Consider the following 19,982-nt stretch of genomic DNA (forward strand, 5'->3'; position numbering starts at 1 on the left):
TTTTCCTCTAAGCATGTCCTCAGGAGAGGATTAAAAATAAAATAAAGAGAACCAAGATGGTGACATAGGTAAACACCTGTACTTGCTGCCTCCCACAACCACATCAAAATTACAACTAAAATACAGAACAACTATCATCCAGAACCACGGGAAAGCTGGCTAAGTGGAAGTACTACAACTAGAGAGGTAAAGAAGAAAGCACATTGAGACTGGTAGGAGGTACGGAGTCGCGGAACGGGCTGGCACCTGGGTGTGCCGCTTTTTTAATCGGGAGGGAGATACAAGCTCCCTCTTGCTCTGAGCTCCAGTGCCCAGCGAGACTCTGAGGGACCCAGACACATACAGGGAGAAACTGGACTGTCTGGCATTGGAGCAGAAACGCGGGGGCAGCTTTCTTCCAGAAGGAGGTGCTCACAACAGTCATTGTTCCTGGGCTGGGACCTCCCCAGTGCAGGGCTGAATGGCAGCCATTGCTGTTTGCTCTGCCCTGGAGATTTCCTGAAACCCCACCCAAGCTGTGCACAGTAGTTTTGTGTATGAATGGCCTATCCTTTCTCAGCCTAAAACCTGTCAAGCAAACTGCAGCTGGGTCAGGGAGCCCCAAACCTATCAAAAGAAGGCCCACGGCTGCACCAGCACCAGCCTGCCTTGCTTCACAGCTGGGCCTCGTGTGGGTACTTTCAAACCCCATACAAAGAGGAGGAATCTGCAGATCTCTCTGTAGCTCCTGGTGGGTGGCCCTCCTTGGAGATCCAAGAGCCAGTATACCCAGTGGTCAGTGTGAGACCATACCAGATTACAACTCTTCACATCCATAAGTGACACACTCAAGGGGCAGACTCAGTGAGCACCAAAGCCCCACTGAAGTAAGTCCTGCCCCATAGGGGTGTCTCCTGCACAGCAGCTCTTCCATTATAGACACAGTTTGTCCTCACAGCCAGTTGGCCTGGAGGTCAATTCCTCCCAGTGATACCAAAAGCAATCAAGGCTCAACTACAACAAGACTGCACACAGCCCACAAAGGGGTGCACCAAGAGTGTCCACCTCAGGTGATTGGGGAGGCTGAGCCACTGGGCCCTATAGGACACCTACTACACAAGGCCACTCTATCAACTCAAGGAGACTTAGCAGCTACCCAATACATAGAAACGAACACAGGGAAGCAGCCAAAATGCAGAGATAAAGAAACGTGCCATAAATGAAAGAAAGCAAACTACTGGATATAGAGTTCAAAACCACAGTTATAAGGTTACTCAAGAATGTTCTAGAAACCTCCGAGGAACTTAGTGAGACCTTCAAGGATCTTAGTGAGAATGCCAAAAAAACGGAAAAGGACCACTCAGAACTTAAGCATACACTGACTGAAATAAAGAATAATATACAGAGATTCAACAGTAGACTAGAGGATCCCAAGAAACAAGTCAAAGATTTGAAATACAAGGAAGCAAAACACACCCAACCGGAACAACAACAACAAAAAAAGAATCCAAAAATATGAAGATAGTGTAAGGAGCCTCTAGGACAGGGGTGGGCAAACTTTTTTTATTTTTTTAAATATATTTTATTGATTTTTTACAGAGAGGAAGGGAGAGGGATAGAGAGTTAGAAACATCGATGAGAGAGAAACATCGATCAGCTGCCTCCTGCACACCCCCCACTGGGGACATGCCCGCAACCAAGGCACATGCCCCTGACTGGAATCGAACCCTGGACCCTTCAGTCCGCAGGCCGACGCTCTACCACTGAGCCAAACCGGTTTTGGCAAGGGGTGGGCAAACTTTTTGACTCAAGGGCCACAATGGGTTCTTAAACTGGACAGGAGGGCCGGAACAAAAGCATGGATGGAGTGTTTGTGTGAACTAATATAAATTCAAAGTAAAGGAGCGGAGGGGAGAGCAAGAGAACCCTCCGCTCTTTCGGCTCCGCGGGCCGGATAGAACAGCCGAACGGGCCGGATCCGGCCCGCGGGCCGTAGTTTGCCCACGGCTGCTCTAGGACAACTTCAAGTGTACCAACATCCGAATTATTGGGGTGCCAGAAGAAGAGAGAGCGCAAAATATTGAAAACTTATGTGAAGAAATAATGACAGAAAACTTCCCCCACCTGGTGAAAGAAATAGACTTACAAGTCCAGGAAGCACACAGAACCCCAAACAAGAGGAATCCAAAGAGGACCACACCAAGACACATCATAATTAAAATGCCAAGAGCAAAAGACAAAGAGAGAATCTTAAAAGCATCAAGAGAAAAACAGTTAGTTACCTACAAGGGAGCACCCATACGACTGTCAGCTGATTTCTCAACAGAAACTATGCAGGCCAGACGGGAGTGGCAAGAAATATTCAAAGTGATAGCAAGGACCTACAACCAAGATTACTCTACCTAGCAAAGCTGTCATTTAGAATTGAAGGTCAGATAAAGAGCTTCACAGACAAGAAAAAGCTAAAGGAGTTCATCACCACCAAACCAGTATTATATGAAATGCTGAAGGGTATTCTTTAAGAAGAAAAAGGTAAAAATAAAAAATTATGAACAACAAAGTGACAACAAATACATATCAACAAGTGAATCTAAAAATCAAATGAATAAAAAATCTGATGAACAGAATAAACTGGTGAATGTAATAGAATCAGGGGCATGGAAATGGAGCGGACGGACAATTCTCGGGGGGAAGGAGGTGTGGGGGGGTGCAGGAAGAGATTGGACAAAGATCTTATATGCATGTATGCAGTACCTATGGACGCAGGCAGAGAGGTGGCAAGGGCCTGGGGTGGGGTGGGAACCTGGTGGAGGGGAGCTATGGGGGGAAAAAAGAGGGACAGCTGTAATAATCTGAACAATAAAGATTTAAAAAAATAATAAAATAAATTAAATTAAAAAGAACAAAGGGTAGGAATCAGCTTTCTGAGAAGGAAGAAATCATATTTAGATAGCAATCCAGTAATCATAAGTGCTTTCATAAACATTATTTCAGATGATGCTCTCCTGCCCACCTTCCCTCACAGGTTTGTTATATAATCATTCTTACTTTACTAATAAGGAAATATGAGATTTAGTGAAGTTAAATGATATGCACAAGGTCAACAATTAAGGGGTATAACTAAGTCTAGAACCCACATCCTAGAATAACATGGAGTTACTCATGGCAGAAGAGATTTATGCTATGTCTTGAAAGATGGGTCACATTCATTTATCTCAGGCACTCTGCTAAATGCTGAGGAAATATCAGTAAACAAAACAGTCATAGTCCCTGCCCTCACAGAAGCTAAAGTGTGGTGGCAAGTACAAAACAAAAATAAAGTCACACAGGAAAGCAGAGTAGGGCATTCCAGACAAGGGAAATCATGTGAGCAAGACTAGAGAAGCAGTATGCTGCAGCCAGGGGTAGGACAGTAAAGGGATGAATCAGTATGGACCAAAGCAGGTGAGTTGGGAAAAGGAGAAAAATCAAACTAGATGGGTAAGGCAGGGCCAACAGCTACTCTACTGAAGTATCCTCTCCCTTTCTTTGAATATGGATAAATAGCCCAGCCAGTGTGGCTCAGTGGTTGAGTGTCGACCTATGAACTGGAGATCACAGTTCGATTCCTGGTCAGAGCACATGCCCAGGTTGCAGGGTCCCCAGTAGGGGAGTGTAGAAGGCAGCCAATCAATGATTCTCATCATTGATGTTTCTATCTCTATCTCTCTCAATCCCTTCCTTTCTGAAATCAATAAAAATATATTTAAATATATGTGTGTGTGCGCGCGCGCACGCGCACGCGCGTGTAAATGAGTGAAAGTAGAATTTTGTGTTTGTTCAAACAAGAGCCCTACACACAATTCCTTGCCATGGGCTAAATCATCATTTGCCATTTCTGTACCTGCTGCATCAAGAGCAGAGATGGTCTTCCCAAGGGCATGGACTTCAGCTGGTCTTACTTTTCAGAAACTGTTCTCAAAAGACAACACCAGCATTAGTTACTGCAGCAACAAAACAGTAGAAACATCCAAGTTCAAAACTACAAAATCAGTTACAACCACATCAAAGGCTCCTAGTTATCATGGTGCACAGCCCTTAAAAAGATCGTAAGAGACCTCTCTCCCCCAAAAAAGAACATCAGTCTATCTCACTTTTCTGTCCCTTCCTTAAAGGCCTCACACACTAACAGATGTGTGTCCCTTACAAACCTAGCAGAACTGCTGATGCTATAAACTATGCTCTGTATGCAAAAATTAAGTAAGTCTGAGTGATTCAGGGTTACCTGGAAACAGTTCCAGATCCAAAATCTATGGATGCCACCAAAGTCAAGCAATGCATCCTTCTGTCTATCCAGTACCTTATTGCCTTCAAAGCACTTCATGTATTTAATCTTCACACTACTCTTCAAGGTAGGAGTATTTAATCAACAGATAGCTGCTGAGTACTTCCTAGGGGCCAGATACTGTTCTACACACTGAGCAAAAAACAAAGCCAAGCCCCACCCTCATGAAGCTTATATTTTAGTGGGAGGGTACAGATAAATACTCGTACACAATGCAATATTAGTTAGTGGTAAGCGCTATGAAGAAAAATACAGCAAAACAAAGGAGAAAAAAAATGACAAGAAGTGTTATATTAGAGTGATCAGGATGTCCTCTGTATGGAGACATTTGAGCAGAGGTCTGAAGGAAGTGAGGAACCAAGTCATGTGGGTATCTGGGAGAGAGCATTTCAAGTAGAGGGAAAGGCAAGTACAAAGGCTCTGAGATGGGAATGGACCAACCCTAGTGTGGAACAGCACAGAGAACAGTGTGGCTAGATAGAGTGCATGAGCGAAAGGGGACAGTGGAAGAAAACAAAGGACCTGATTAGGAAGGGCCTTGTAAACCATTAAGGTAAAGATTTGGTAAAACAATTATTATCTCCACTTTAGAGAAAAGGAAGCCAAAGGTCAGAAGGTATAAAGGACTTGTCTAAGGTTTAAAAAAAAAAAAAAAAAAAAAAAAGTGAGGTTTTAACAAGTATCCTGTGCTACCACTGAGATTTCTCAGGTCTCAAGCTTCCCCTGTGGAGATTAAAGGTGTTCTTTAAAAAACAAAGAGAGTAGGTGCCTCATCTTAGAAGGAGAGGCAAGGTACCTTAAGACCCAGCAATCCCATTTCTGAATACATTCCACAGGGAACTCTCACAAGGATTCAAAAGAAGCTATGGTACAAAGACAGTCTTTTTTTTTTTTTTTTAATAAATATATTTTATTGATATTTTACAGAGAAGAAGGGAGAGGGATAGAGAGCTAGAAACATCGATGAGAGAGAAACATCGCTCAGCTGCCTCCTGCACACCCCCCACTGGGGATGTGCCCGCAACCAAGGTACATGCCCTTGACCGGAATCGAACCTGGGACCCTTCAGTCCGCAGGCCGACGCTCTATCCACTGAGCCAAACCGGTTTCGGCCAAAGACAGTCTTGACCGAACTATTTGAGGCAGCAAGGGAATGGAAACAACAAGTGGTCTAATCCTAGAGGAATAAGTAAAATGCGGTATATGCACATGATTAACTGCTCTGCAATTGAGAGAAATAATGAACTAGAATTATTGCTCAGGGGTGGGCAAACTTTTTGACTCGAGGGCCACAATGGGTTCTTAAACTGGACCGGAGGGCCGGAACAAAAGCATGGATGGAGTGTTTGTGTGAACTAATATAAATTCAAAGTAAAGGAGCGGAGGGGAGAGCAAGAGAACCGGATAGAACAGCCGGATCCAGCCCGCGGGCCGTAGTTTGCCCACGGCTGAACTAGATACACATAAAGCATCATGAATAGAGCTCAGAAACATGCTATCTGGTTTTTTAAATAAAAAGATAAGCCCCTGCTGGCATGGCTCGGTGCAGGTTCAATTCTGGTCAAGGGTTGCAGGTTCGTTTCCTAACCCGGGTCATGGCACATGTTGGAAGCAACCAATCGATGAGTCTCTCTCACATCAATGTTTCTCTGGTTCACTCTCTCTCCCTCCCTTCCACTCTCTCTAAAAATCAATGGAAAAAATATCCTCCAGGTAGGACTAAAATAAAAAAGAAAAATTAAAAAAAATAATAAGGCACTCAAAAATCTGGTCTGTTCACATATTCTTGTTCTCTTCCAAGGCCCCCACCTGATAATCAGTGTGGCCATGTGATATGCTTTGACCAATGAAATGGTGGCAAAAGTGATATGTATCACTTGTGGGCAGAAACTTAAGAGCCAAAATGTGGTTCACAAGACTCCCTTCTCACATAAGCATATCAATCTGATCAACAGAGCTTCCCATTGACCTGCAAGTGTGTTAAATTAGTTAAGACTTTTGTGGTGTTACCTCAATATAACCTAGTCTATCCCGACTAATGCAGAGTTACAGTACAATAAAAATGAATATATTTAAAGTGTACAACGTGATGATTTGATATATGCATATACAGTGAAATGATTACCACAATCAAGTTAATTAACATATCCATCTCCTCACAGTTACCATTTAAAAAAACAAAACAGGTTTTTATTAATTTCAGAGAGAGGAAGAAAGAGGGAGAAACATCAATGATGAAAGAGAATCATGGATCGGCTGCCTCCTGCACACCCGCTATTGGAGATGGAGTCAGCAACCCAGGCATTACCCTGACCCAGAATCGAACCATGACCTCCTGGTTCATGGATCAACACTCAACCACTGAGCCCCACAGGTCAGGCAATAGTTACCATTTTTTTTAAATGTGGTAAGAACACTTAAAGTCCACTCATAGCAAATTTCCAGTAGTCAATACAGTATTAACTATAGTCATCATGCTGTACATTAGATCTCTAGACTTATTCATTCCACATAACTGCAACTGTGTATCCTTTGACCAACATTTCTCCATTTCCTCCACCTCTCCACCCCTGATAACCACCTTTCTACTCTCTACATCTGTGCATTTCACTTGTTTAGATTCCATATATAAGTGATAACATGCAGTATTTTTTTTTCTCTGTCTGGCTTATTTCGCTAGCATAATATCCTCCAGATTATCCACATTGTCGCAAATAACAGGACTTCCTTCTTTTTAAGATTGAATAGTAGCACAATAGCATTCAGCTATACTCAAAGCATGGAAACATACAAAACACATAGCTACCTCCCAGCAGTACATCTATATATATAAAAGCCTAAGTGATCGTTACTAGAACTGGTCGCTAAGACATGCACTAACCACCAGGGGGCAGACACTCAATGCAGGAGCTGCCCCCAGCCTGCAGGCCCTGATCGCCAATGGGGCCTGCCAGACAACCTCCCAGCCCCCCCAGCCCTGCCCTCCAGCCAGCAGGCCCCAATCGCCTGATCAGGGCGGGACCCCCAGGCTGGGACAGGGAACCAGGGGTGGGTGGCAGCAGACCCAGTCCCTTTCCCAGGGGGGGCCAAGGGCTGGCTCCCTCCTTGGGGCCAGCAGCCAACTTCCAGGTACCTCCCCCAATTCTTCCCCCTGGCCAGCAGGCCCCCATCGCCTCTCCCTCCCCCCCCCGCCCCCACCAGCAGGTTCCGATTGCCCAATCAGGGCTGCACCCCGGGCTTGGATGGGGAACTGGGGATGGGTGGCGGTGGATGCGGGTGGTGAGGGAAGGAGGAGGTGGGGAGGCGGGGAACCATGCAGTGGCAATGCGCGGGTGACAAGGGAAGGAGGAGGCAGGGAACCTGATCAGCCCTGAGGGCCAGCCAGGCCTAAGGACCCCACCCATGCATGAATTTCATGCACCGGGCCTCTAGTATATACATAATGGGTGGAATTTTAAGACCATATATTAAATACCCTAGAAGGAGTGAATGGTGCCTGTGAAAGAAGATGGGGATGGGGAAATGAGAGTAAAAGGGAAAATAAATAATGAACAGGTATAAAAAGGTTTGTTAAACACATTGTACAAATATTAGAAACTTCATTCACTCACTGATTCACTCAACAAACACCGGTGAAGTTATTATGTGCCAGGTACTGCATTCTAGGTACTACTTACAGAGCAGTAAATAAAAAAAATGGCAGCACTATGCTTATAGTTTATGGTGTACAGAAGAGAGATATTTTAAATACCCTAGTAAAAAATTATAGAAAGTGAATGAGTGTCATCTAAAAATGAGGTAAGCCCTAGCCGGTTTGCCTCAGTGGATAAAGCATCAGCCTGAGGACTGAAGGGTCCCAGGTTCGATTCCGATCAAGGGCACCTCAGTTGCAGGCTCCTCCCTGGCCCAGGCCCTGGTCGGGCATGTGCAGAAGGCAACCAACCACTGTGTTTCTCCCACATATTTCTCTCTGTCTTTCCTCTCTTCCACTCTCTTTCAAAATCAATGGAAAAATATCCTTGGGTGAGGATTAAAAAAAAAAAAAGTAACATGAGAAAGAGGGATCTACTTTAAATTAGATGGTCTGTGAACATCTCTTTGGAAATGACATTTAAGAGAGGTGAAGGTTGCTTCCTTCCTAGCTTGGAAGAGGAAGGGATGATTCAGTCCAGGAAAAGGAACAGAATGTGCAAGGGCCTGCAGGGAGTATGGACCATCCTACAGAGGAAGTGAAAGAGAACTAATATGGAGGAAGAAAAAAGCGGCAGGAAATGTGATTAAAGAGATGGGGGTGGGGGCACAGTGGGTAGATCACTCCTATTCTCATAGCCCAATATAAGAAGTTTGGATTTTATTCTAACTGCAATAGGACCATGAAAAGCATTTTAAACCAGGGGAATATGATCTTATTTCCAATGTATTTCATTTTAACACTCAGCATCCTTGCAATATGACCATGTTTCTGCAAAACTTGCAAAAATAAGTATTTTTGCACTTATTTTCTTCAAGGACCTCCCAGAACTTGCATAACATCAGGCCCCATATAACCCAGCTCCATCTGAATGAGCTTAAGTGCTACATTAGAGGTAAATCTCAAGGTGCCAGGGAGCCACAGAGGAGAATCAATCTGCCAATTTAGTACCAAGAGTTCTATACTCTCAATGTGGCTTTTTCTTCTTAGTTTACATTGTATGACAAGCATGTCAAACTCAAAGGCTAACATAGGCCAAATAAACAAGATTTAAGTTTATGTGGGCCACAAAAAAAACAAAAGCTTCAATTTTCATAGAAACGTAGGTTTATTTTGATAGAGACATGCTGAATACAAAGGGCTGAAATAAATGAGTAATTGTTAGCATAAAATAATAGAACATTTTAATAAAAATTAATATTTTTTTCTTGAACATTAACTTACCAGACACTGAATAACTGCACAAGTTAATAAGTGTAACGCAAATAAACCTATTTTTCTTGTTCTCCGAAAGTGAAATATTTCCTGTTGCACACACCAAACAAGTCAGTACAAGATTAATGACGTGGCCATCGGCTGCTAAAATATTCACTGCTTGTATTAGTGGAGAGAAATGGTGCGCCTGCGCGTAAGGCACATAAGGGAAATGAATGCAACACGATTATAGTAGTCAGTCATTAGTGAATGTTGTAGTTCGTTATTAATAATTATATATAACAGGATATTGTAAAAATTAAGTTACGAAATTTTTATCAAAATGTTTCTTACATACCGTTATATTGGCTGGGCCGCAAAAATATTCATTGTGGGCTGCATGCTGCCTGCAGGCCGCGAGTTTGACATGCTTGTTGTATGATAATGTTCAGAACTGTAACCTGGTCTAATCACAGAAATCATGAGAACAGTAGCTTTTTTTTTAATATATCTTTATTGATTTCAGAGAAGAAGGGAGAGGGTAGAAACATGAGAGAAAAATCACTGATCAGCTGCCTCCTGCATGCCCCCTACCCCTGGGGATCGGGCCCACAACCCCAGCATGTGCCCTGACCGGAAATCAAACCGTGACCTCCTGGTTCACAGGTCGATGCTCAATCACTGAACCACGCAGGCCGGGTGAGAACTGTAGCTTTGCTTAAGAAACACTCTAGAAGGTGAAAGATGAAAATGTATACAGCTTTCCTCCTGTTTCTAGTGGGACAGTACCTGTTTGTCTCAGGCAGCCTACATAAAGATGCCTCCTATTGTAACACAGCAATGTGTTACATATGGCACAAAAAAATTAAGCAAGGGAGATTAATTTACCCAGAAGCAAAGGTACCTTAACACACATATCCACCAGGAATGAAAATTACCTTCCCGTTTCCTTCAGCCTTTTTAACATTTACCCAGTAACAAAGGTGCCAAGAGCTGACATCTATGGGAGACTTACTATGCATTAACTTATTTAAACTTCATAACTATCCTAAGTCAGTTCTATCATTAGCCCCATTTTTGCAGATGAAAAAAAAACACACAACTAAGTCTAAGCCCTAGAGAGATTAAAAGATTTGTCCCAAGTCACTAAAACCACAAGTAACAGAGCCAAGCTTCAAACTTAGCCTGACTTCAGAGTCCAACCTCTTAACCACTCACCCAGTCCCACCCACATTTTTCTGCCACCAACTCGAGTACTTTCTTCTTTTCCCTCCTGTACTGTTTTCTGTTAATGAAATTTCCCCCCTTTACAAGAATACAGCTGTGGTGTTACAATTAACAACAGAATGACCACAGGTAATTCCACTTAGTACCTTCCTCCAAATCAAACAGGAGCAGGATGACCAGTCCACAACATTCAGCCAGAATCCACTGTGTTCAAAACAAAAGGTCAAAAATTTGACCTGAAAACAGTGTCGTTACTAAGGAATCTCCTCCCCTGGGGGTTTTCAGTCTATTTTAAGAGGATAAAATTCTGTCAACTAAAACTGAAGGAATGTACAAGTCAATATCATATAAAACAGACACTACAGTATTGAAGAGGGTTTGTTGGGAGCAGGTGTGAGGAACCTGTCTGAGCTCACACTACAGGTCCAGCAATGGCTTTATGATCATTACAGAGGGGAACATTCACCAAGCCAACAGGTCCCTGGAATATTAAAATCCAGAGAGAGGAAGGTTATAGAAATCACCAAAGGACAGGAGGTCCAGGCCTACTCTATTCATGTCATCAGCTAGTTAGTTTCCTAAAGTCTTCAGTGTTCAGGTAAAAGATTAAGAGTCAAATCTTTTCCGGTTATTTCTTCAGAGGGTCTCTCTCCCTCACAGTCCTTTTTGTCCCTACCCAAAACCCAAAAGAACTGTGAGAGGTCAGAAACCCCCATGAAACAATTTCATCAAATTGGATGGATGGATGGATGGATGGATGGATGGATGCGTGGGTGGATGGATGGAGTCAGATGAAGAGGAAAGCCTCTCCTTATAAGACCTGATAGTTTCCAGGAAGAAGGGCAAGGACAAGGAGCCCCCAAAGTCGGCAATGGAAGAGCCACCTGGATGTCAGTGTACACACGCCCCCGCTGGCCAGGCAGCGGGCGGCAACGAGGCACTCCTGGCCCACAGGTGTCAGGCACCAAGGTGAGACTGCTGCTAGTTGATCCCAACTCCACTCTATATTTTGAGCCGGTCTCAAGTAGATGCGATCTTAATTCTTTCCATGACATGTGTCCCCTTCAGGCCAGAATCCCAGAGGATCGCACTTAGAAAAACAGCTGGGGAGGGGCAGTGGAAGAACCAGTTTTTTGCGGCTTTTTTTTTCTTGTGGCCTGGAATGACCGAAAGGGTCGGGAAGGGGGTAAAAATCCAGTCTTGCTGGGTCCGCTGCCTGGTCTGAGACAGGAGCACAATCAGTGCTTAGTCACCGACATCTCGACGGCCGGGAGTTCTCCGCTCCTACCCGCCCGCCCGAGACGTACGTGACGAACTCGAGCGGAGCCCAGCGCTCGGCGCACGCCCGACTCTGCTCAGGCACCCCCGCGGGGGCCTCCCCACTCCGGCCCGCGCTCACCGCCCACCCATACTTACTCCGCCGAGCTGGTCCCGTTAACCGCGGAGCCGTCTGGGGCCGGGTTCAGCTGGATGGGCGTCGGCTTCTTCTTGGGCATTTTGAACCTGGGAAAGGCGCTTCCAACTCCGAGGGGAAAGCGGCCCCTCTGCTTCCTCCCTCTGCTAAGTCCCGAGCCCGCCGCGCGGGGCCAACTGGGGGCCGCGGGCCGGGGACTGCCTTCCGAGGACGGCGCGCCCCTCGAGGTCCCGTTAGCGCCTAGGGGCGGTGGAGGTCTCGTGGGACCCCCGCCCTACTCGACCGGGGCTGGGCTCCACGCGCAGGGAACCCAAGAGTTTCCCAGCAGACGTAATTCGGCAGCCCAGGATTCCCTCCCTCGCCCTCAGTCAACCGGTGGCTCGGGCTCGGGCTCGAGGCTCCGCAGCGCGCGAAATAGAACCCCGCTCCCACCACCGCCCGAGAAAGTGCAGCTGCCTCGGTCGCCGCGCTCCCAGTCGCTCCGCGCAGCGGTCCCCGGGAGGGACTGCAGGGCGGGGGAGGGGCGGGGAAGGGGGATGCCTCGCTCCCTCCCCGGGCCACTGCCTTTTCCACACGCCCACTCGGCTCCGCCCGCTTGCCTCGCCGACAGCCAATGCGAGCAAGCCTCCGCAGCAGATGACGCGGAAACACGTCACGGGGGCGCGGCGCGCTGCCCTAGGGGCGGAGTCCGGCGAGGGCTCCACAGTGCCCTCTACTGGCCGGAGGCACCGAGGTGGACCCACTGGGAGAGGAGATGGTACATCCTGGTTGCCAGGTTGCCACAGCGAGCTGAGAGTTTGTCCGGGTCTGGTACCATGATGCCTCCCATTCTGTGGTTGACTGGAGTCCTCCGGAGATGAAATAACAAAATAAATAAGGAAAAGGGCCCCTTCTCTTGTCCAAAGAAAGGACAACGTGGGGGAGTAGAAAACTTGTTTAGAGACTCCTTGCCTATAATGGTAATACTACTGATCTATTGACTGATGAGGGTACAGAGAGAATGATAGTGCTGATGAGATTGTAAATTGAGGTAAACTTTTTTGAGAGTAGATTAGTAATATTTTTAAAGCCTTAAAAAAACCATTTCATCCAACAATTCCAGCTCTTATGAAACTTGAAGTATTAGTGAATAAGGAGTTTAGTAAAATAAAGGAGGCACAATGCCTATTCAAAATGCACATTCAGCCTGGCCAGCATGGCTCAGTGGTTGAGCTTCGACCTATGAACCAGGAGATAATGGTTCGATTCTGGTCAGGGCACATGCGCGGGTTGCAGGTTTCATCCCCAGTGTGGGGTGTGCAGGAAGCAGCCAGTCAATGATTCTCTCTCATCATTGATGTTTCTATCTCTCTCTTTCTCTCCATTCCTCTTTGAAATATATATATATATATATATATATATATATATATATATATATATATATATATATATATATATATATTAATGCACATTCAGTTTTCCTCGCCCCCTTTGTGCCCTTCCTCAAGTATTCAGTCAGAAAGGCATTAAGTGTGCAGAGCAAGGTAAGCATCTGCACCTGGCAATGCAGAGTAGGGTGTCAGGGGCAGGGAAGAAGGCTGTAGAAACCCCAGAGGGTGAAGGGGGCTTGCCCACCCAGGAGCAGCCCTACACTGGATCTTGTAGCCCTAGAGCCAAGTGGGTAAGGCAAAGCATCCCAGAGAGAGAAGCATGGCAACTTAGATGGGATCCTAAAAATGATTAAGGATAAGAGCCACGTTTCTCACTGTGGGAAAAAGAAGTTTCAAATCAAGAAAGGAAGGAAAGGGAATTGAAGAAAATCCTGTGACATTATATTGGAATTGGAGTTATTGATGTAAACTCATAGTTTTCAAAATATAGGAAAAGATGTGTGAATGTGTGTGGGTAGGTGTGATCCTGTATTTATGCATGTTAAACATGCAAACTCTTCATATCAGTGTACAATAATAAACATTAAAAATTGAGGCCCTGGCCTGGTGGCTCAGTTGGTTGCAACATCATCCCATACACCAAAAGGTTACAGGTTTGCTTCTAGTCAGGGCACATACCTAGGTTTCAGGTACAGTCCCCATCGGGGTGTGTATGAAAAGCAACTGATGTATGTTTCTAACACCAGCAGTCTTGATCTGGCATCTAGAAGGGTTCAGGGACCTGGAGAAGGCACTGTGCATAAATAAGAGTCCAGAGATGAAACGTAATTTTGAAAGGCATATTGGGGAGTCAGAGAAGACTTAGCTAAAGGAACTAAGTTCTTCTCGTCTCAGGACCTCTTGCTTTTTATTAACACAAATTGTCCTAAGGTGAGGTAGATATATACTTCAAAGGCCAGGGTTTAGTACACAAATCCATTGTCAGATTGGAAGAATTTGCCTACGGCTGTTCAGGTGTTTGGCAAGAAGGAGGCAATAACATGTAGATTAAGATGCCCTGAGCTGTCTTGGCAGCAAGCAATCAATTTATGTATCCTTTTCAGGTTTGGGGAAATGCCTTTAGCCATTTCCAGATGATTCAGCCCTGCTGACATGCTGGAATTGGCTTCTGGCATGTTTCACTCACATCCATGTTTCTCTCTCTCTCTCTCTTCCTTCCTATCTCTCTAAAGTTAATAAAAATCATATCTTTGGGTGAGAACTGAAAAGAAAAATTAATTCAGGACCTGGCTGGATAGCTCAGTTGGTTAGAGTGCCTTAGACACACTAAGGTTGTGGGTTTGGTCTTCTTTCAGGGTACATACAAGAATCAACCAAGGAATTCATACTAATAAAAGGGTAATATGCTAATTAGACTGGGAGATCGGACATCTTCCTACCATCCGACTTCCTTCTGGACAAAGCCATGGTGGTGGGGGCTGAGGCAGTTAGGGCCGATCAGGCCAGCAGGGGAGGGCAGATGGGGGCCATGAGGCCGGCAGGGGAGGGCAGTTGGGGACCATCAGGCTGGCAGGGGAGCGGTTAGGCAGCGATCAAGCTGGTAGGCAGGCAAGTGGTTAGGAGCCAGCGGTCCCGGATTGCAAGAGGGATGTCTTGCATCTCTGCAGATGGGGCCTAAACCGGCAGTCAGACATCCCCCAAGGGGTCCCGGATTAGAGATGGTGCAGGCTGGGCTGAGGGACCCCTACCCCTGTGCACGAAATTCGTGCACTGGGCCTCTAGTATATAAATAAGTAGAACAACAAATTAATATATATATCTCTCTCTCCCTCTCTCCCTTTCTCCCCTTCCTTCTCTGACCCAGAAATAACATGGTTAGGAATTTTTTCTACAAATTTACTTAGACATTTATACAAAAAAAAAAAAATCTTTAAAGGCATGTTCACTCCAGCAATCCTATATAATAAAGAGCTAATATGATAATTAGACTGGACAGCGGAACAACCTTCCGGAATGACCAGTGGGCGGGGCCATGGGGCTATGAGGCAGCCAGGGCTGCGAGGGCCAAGCCCCTTGCACGAATTTTGTGCATTGGGCCTCTAGTATTTAAAATAGTTTTAAAAACTGTTATCAATGCGATGATCTATCAAAAGGAAATTATGACATACAAAAATTATAATACATTTATAAAAAGAAGTATTATACAGTCTTTTAAAAGAATTAGGTAGACTTATCCATGCTGTTACAGAAAGAGTTCCAAAATGTATTATGTTAAAACACACACACACACACACACACACACACACACACACACAGCAGAACAGTGTAAAATGGTCTTATTTGTTATAGGAAAATTGATATAGCTACATATATGCTTATATGTAATAGAAAGTTTCTGGAAAGACAGAGAAACTGATAAAAATGCTTGCCTTTTGGGAGAAGCCCTGAGAAGTATGGAGATAAAGTTTTCATTTTGTAGCCTTTAGTATTGTTAGAATTTTTTATTATACATATAACCTATTCAGTTAAAAACATTAAAATTTTCACCCTAGCTGGTTTGGTTCAGTGGCTAGAGCATCGACCTGCAGACTGAAGGGTCCCAGGTTTGATTGTAGTCAAGGGCACGTACCTCATACCTCCGTTGCAGGCTCCTCTCTGGTGTGGGCCCTGGGCAGGATGCATACAGAAGGCAGCCAATCAATATGTTTCTTTCACATCAATATGTCTCTCTGTCTTTCCCTCTCTCTTCCATTCTCTCTGAAAATCGATGAAAAAATATTCTCAGATGAGAATTTTAAAAAAATTAAAAATTTTAAAGAAAACATTAAGCCTAGCTGGCGTGGCTCAGTCTATAAACCAGGAGGTTACGGTTCAACTCCCAGTCAGAGTACATACCCGGGTTGCGTGTTCAATCCCCAGTTGGGGGTATGCATGAGGCAGCCAATCAATGATTTTCTCTCATCATTGATGTTTCTCTCTCTCTCTCCCTCTCCCTTTCTCTCTGAAAACAATAAAAAAAATGTTAAAAAAAATAACAAAACAGTAACATGGGAATGTAAAATAGTGCCGACACTTTGAAAACACTCTGGCAGCCCTGACCGGTTTGGCTCAGTGGATAGAGTGTCGGCCTGTGGATTGAAGGGTCCTAGGTTCGATTCCCATCAAGGGCATGTACCTTTGGTTGCAGGCACATCCCCAGTGGGAGGTGTGCAAGAGGCAGCTGGTCGATGTTTCTCTCTCATCGATATTTCTAACTCTCTGTCCCTCTCCCTTCCTCTCTGTAAAAAATCAATAAAATATATTTTTTTAAAAAAGAAAACACTCTGGCAGTTCTCAAATTGTTAAATATACAGTTAACATATATCCTGGCAATTCCACTCCTAACAATATACTCGAGAAATGTACATCCATACAAAAACCTGTACACAAAGGTATATAGCATCATTACTCAGAAGAGCCAAAAAGTGGAAACAACCCAGATGTCCATCAACTGATGAATAGATAGACAAAATGGGGCATATCCACACAATGGAATATTACTAGGCCATGAAAAGGAATAAAGTGCTGACCCAAGGTTTCGATGAACCTTGAAAATGTTATACTAAGTGAAAGAAGCCTGTCACAAAAGACTACATATTATATGATTATATTTACATGAAATGTTCAAAATGGGCAAATCTATAGGGACCAAAAGCAGATTAGTGGTTGCTTAGGACTTGGGGCAGGTGACGGAGGGATATCGAAGGATGATAGCTAAAGGGTATGAAGTTCCTTTATGATGTGATGAAAGTGACTGTGGAGATAATTGCACATCTCTGTGAATTCATTAAAACTATTGAATTGTGCCCGGCTGGTGTGGTTCAGTGGTTGGGTGCCAACTCATGAACCAGGAGCTCACAGTTCACTTCCCAGTCAGGGCACAGGCCCAGGTTGTGAGCTTGATCCCATGCAGGAGGCAATCGATCAATGTTCCACTCTCACATTGACGTTTCTCTTTCTCCCTCTCCTATCCTCTCTCTCTAAAAAAATCAATTAAAATCTTTTTTAAAAATAAAAAGAGCCACTTACTTTCAACAACAACAACAACAACAACAAAACCTATTGAATTTTACACTTTAAATGGGTGAATTGTATGGTATGTGAATTGTCTGTTAATTAAGCTGTTATTAAAACAACAACAACACCATGCACAAGGGAATTAAAAGGGAAAATAGAATAGCCATGACAGTGTTGAAGAACAAAGCTGAAGGACTTACACTACCAGATATCAAAATCCATCTAAAGATTGAGTACTTAGCCAAAACCGGTTTGGCTCAGTGGATAGAGCGTCGGCCTGCGGACTGAAAGGTCCCAGGTTCGATTCCGGTCAAGGGCATGTACCTTGGTTGCGGGCACATCCTCAGTGGGAGGTGTGCAGGAGGCAGCTGATCGATGTTTCTCTCTCATCGATGTTTCTAGCTCTCTATCCCTCTCCCTTCCTCTCTGTGAAATATCAATAAAATATATATTTAAAAAAAAAAAAAAATAAAAAAAAATAAAGATTGAGTACTTAAGGCAATATGGCACTGGCACAAGCACAAACTGATCAATGGAATAAAATCGAGAGTCTGGAAACAAACCCATATGTATTTTATCACCCAATTTATGACAAAGACAAAAATACAGTACAGTGGAGGAAAGGTCTTTTATATAAATGGTGCTGGGTCAATTAAATATCCATAAGGAAGAAAATAAGTATTGCACCCTACCTCTTACTGTACAAAACAAATCAACAATAAATGGATTATGGAACTAAGTAAAACTTTTAGAAGAAAATATTGAATATCTTCACAGCATTAGGATAGGCAAAAATTTCTTAAACAAGACACAAAACAAACAAATAATAAAAGAAAAATGTGACAAATTGGACTACATTAAGGTTAATTACTTCTGACCTCAAAAAAAGGTAAAAGAGAAAAGACATTTGCAATGTATATATTGGGGGAAAAACTCACAAATAAAATGTATAAAGAACTCCTACATATTAACAAGAAAAACAAAACAAAACAGACAATCCAATAGAAAAATGGGCAAAAGGCTTGAACAGGCATTTCATAAAAGAAGATATCCAAAGAGTCAATAATCTTGAAAGATGCTGAACTTCTTATCAGGGAAATGCAAATTAGAACTACAATGTGAGTACTTATTGCCACTAAATTATACATTGAAAAATGGTCAAAGTGGTATGTTTTCTATGTTATGTATATTTTACTATAACAAAAAACACACACTATGGTGGAATTATAAATTTATGCAGCTAGTTAGGAAAACTGGCAATATTTACTAAGATTTAACTTACATCTACCTAAGACTCAGCAATTCTACTCCTAGAAATATATATATATTTCTGGATAATATATATATTATCCAGAAAACATGTACAAGAATGTTCATAGCAACACTATTTGTAATAGTTATTAGGAAAACAAATGTCCATCAATAATAAATAGATATGTAAATTGTTGTGAATTCATAAAATGGAATACATAGCAAAATACTTAGTAACTACTTCCAATAATATGATTGAAACTCACAAACGTACTCTTGAGTAGAAGAAACTACATGCAAGAAAGTAAAACAACTTTATAATTTTATATACAATAAAATACAGGTGTGTTGCCTTGGCCAGGTGGATAAGTTGGTTGGAGCATTGTCCCATACATCAAAAGGTTGCCTTGCAGGTTTGATTCCTGGTCAGGGCACATACCAAGGTTGCAGGTTCAATCCCCAGTTGGGGCACATACAGGAGGCAACTGATAGATGTTTCTCTCTCTCTCTCTCTTTTTCTCCTTTCCTCTCTCTCTAAAATCAATGAAAGTATATCCTCAGGTGAGGATTTTACAAAATACAGGTGTGTTTTCCATTTATGATTTATGCACTTTTCTGGATATGTAAAATAATTATTATAGAAAAGAAGAAGAAATTTATGCTAAGACTTTTTTCCCCTCACAAAACAGGACAGAATGACCAAAATGTATTTTTATTCATTCTGCTTTTCTTTTTAAAGTGAAAGAATAATATAGGTATTTCTTACATTAAAACATTTGCATTTTCTGAGCATTATGTTTTTGTTTAGAATTTTGTGGGTTTTTAAACATAGATATCACTAACAAGAGGCCAGGTGCACGGATTTGTGCACTGGTGGGGTCCCTCGGCCTGGCCTGCAGGGATCAGGCCAAAACCAGCTCTCTGACATCCCCCGAGGGGTCCTGGATTGCGTGAGGGTAGTTCTCCAGTGACGCACCCCAGAATCGGGCTTCCTCCTCTCTGGTTCCAGGTACATCACCTGAGAATTACAGCTGCCAAGTCACCTGGTGGTCAGTGCATGTCATAGCTTCCGGTCGGACGGTCGAATGGTCGGACGGTCATTTAGGCTTTTATATATATAGATACCAGCTTATTATGTGGGGGGAAACTAGAAAAGTAGAAAAAAGATCATAAAAACCATTCTTGATACACTACTCAGTGATAACTTCTGTTTACATTGTGGAGTCCGGTATTCATATAAGGCATACACACTGTTGATATTACAGGATCAGTTAATTTTATGATATTATCAATTTATGAGCTTTATTGTAGAGGCAAATTTATATTTGTCCCTTACAAATTAAGGTATTTTGTTTTCTTATTATGAAAAATTCAGTTGGAATATTGAAAATAAAAAGTGTCTAGTTATTGTAAATAGAAGTTATTTCACATGAAGAAATTCCATTTACATTTTTCTCATTTTAATACCATATTTTC

The 19,982-nt window shown here is 43.2% G+C and overlaps 1 protein-coding gene across 1 annotated transcript in view; it reads right to left on the bottom strand.

Moving 5' to 3' along the window:
• MAP2K1 (mitogen-activated protein kinase kinase 1) overlaps positions 1-12,418 on the bottom strand; it is a 77,323-nt gene extending 64,905 nt beyond the window's left edge. The window contains exon 1 of the mRNA XM_080664562.1: positions 11,832-12,418. Coding sequence (XP_080520688.1) covers positions 11,832-11,911 — 80 coding nt within the window. The 5' untranslated portion in view covers positions 11,912-12,418. The remainder of the gene's footprint in view (positions 1-11,831) is intronic.
• Positions 12,419-19,982: the final 7,564 nt, after the last annotated feature.

The sequence above is a fragment of the Plecotus auritus genome, assembly GCF_963455305.1.
Source record: "Plecotus auritus genome assembly, chromosome: 1".
Lineage (NCBI taxonomy): Eukaryota > Metazoa > Chordata > Mammalia > Chiroptera > Vespertilionidae > Plecotus > Plecotus auritus.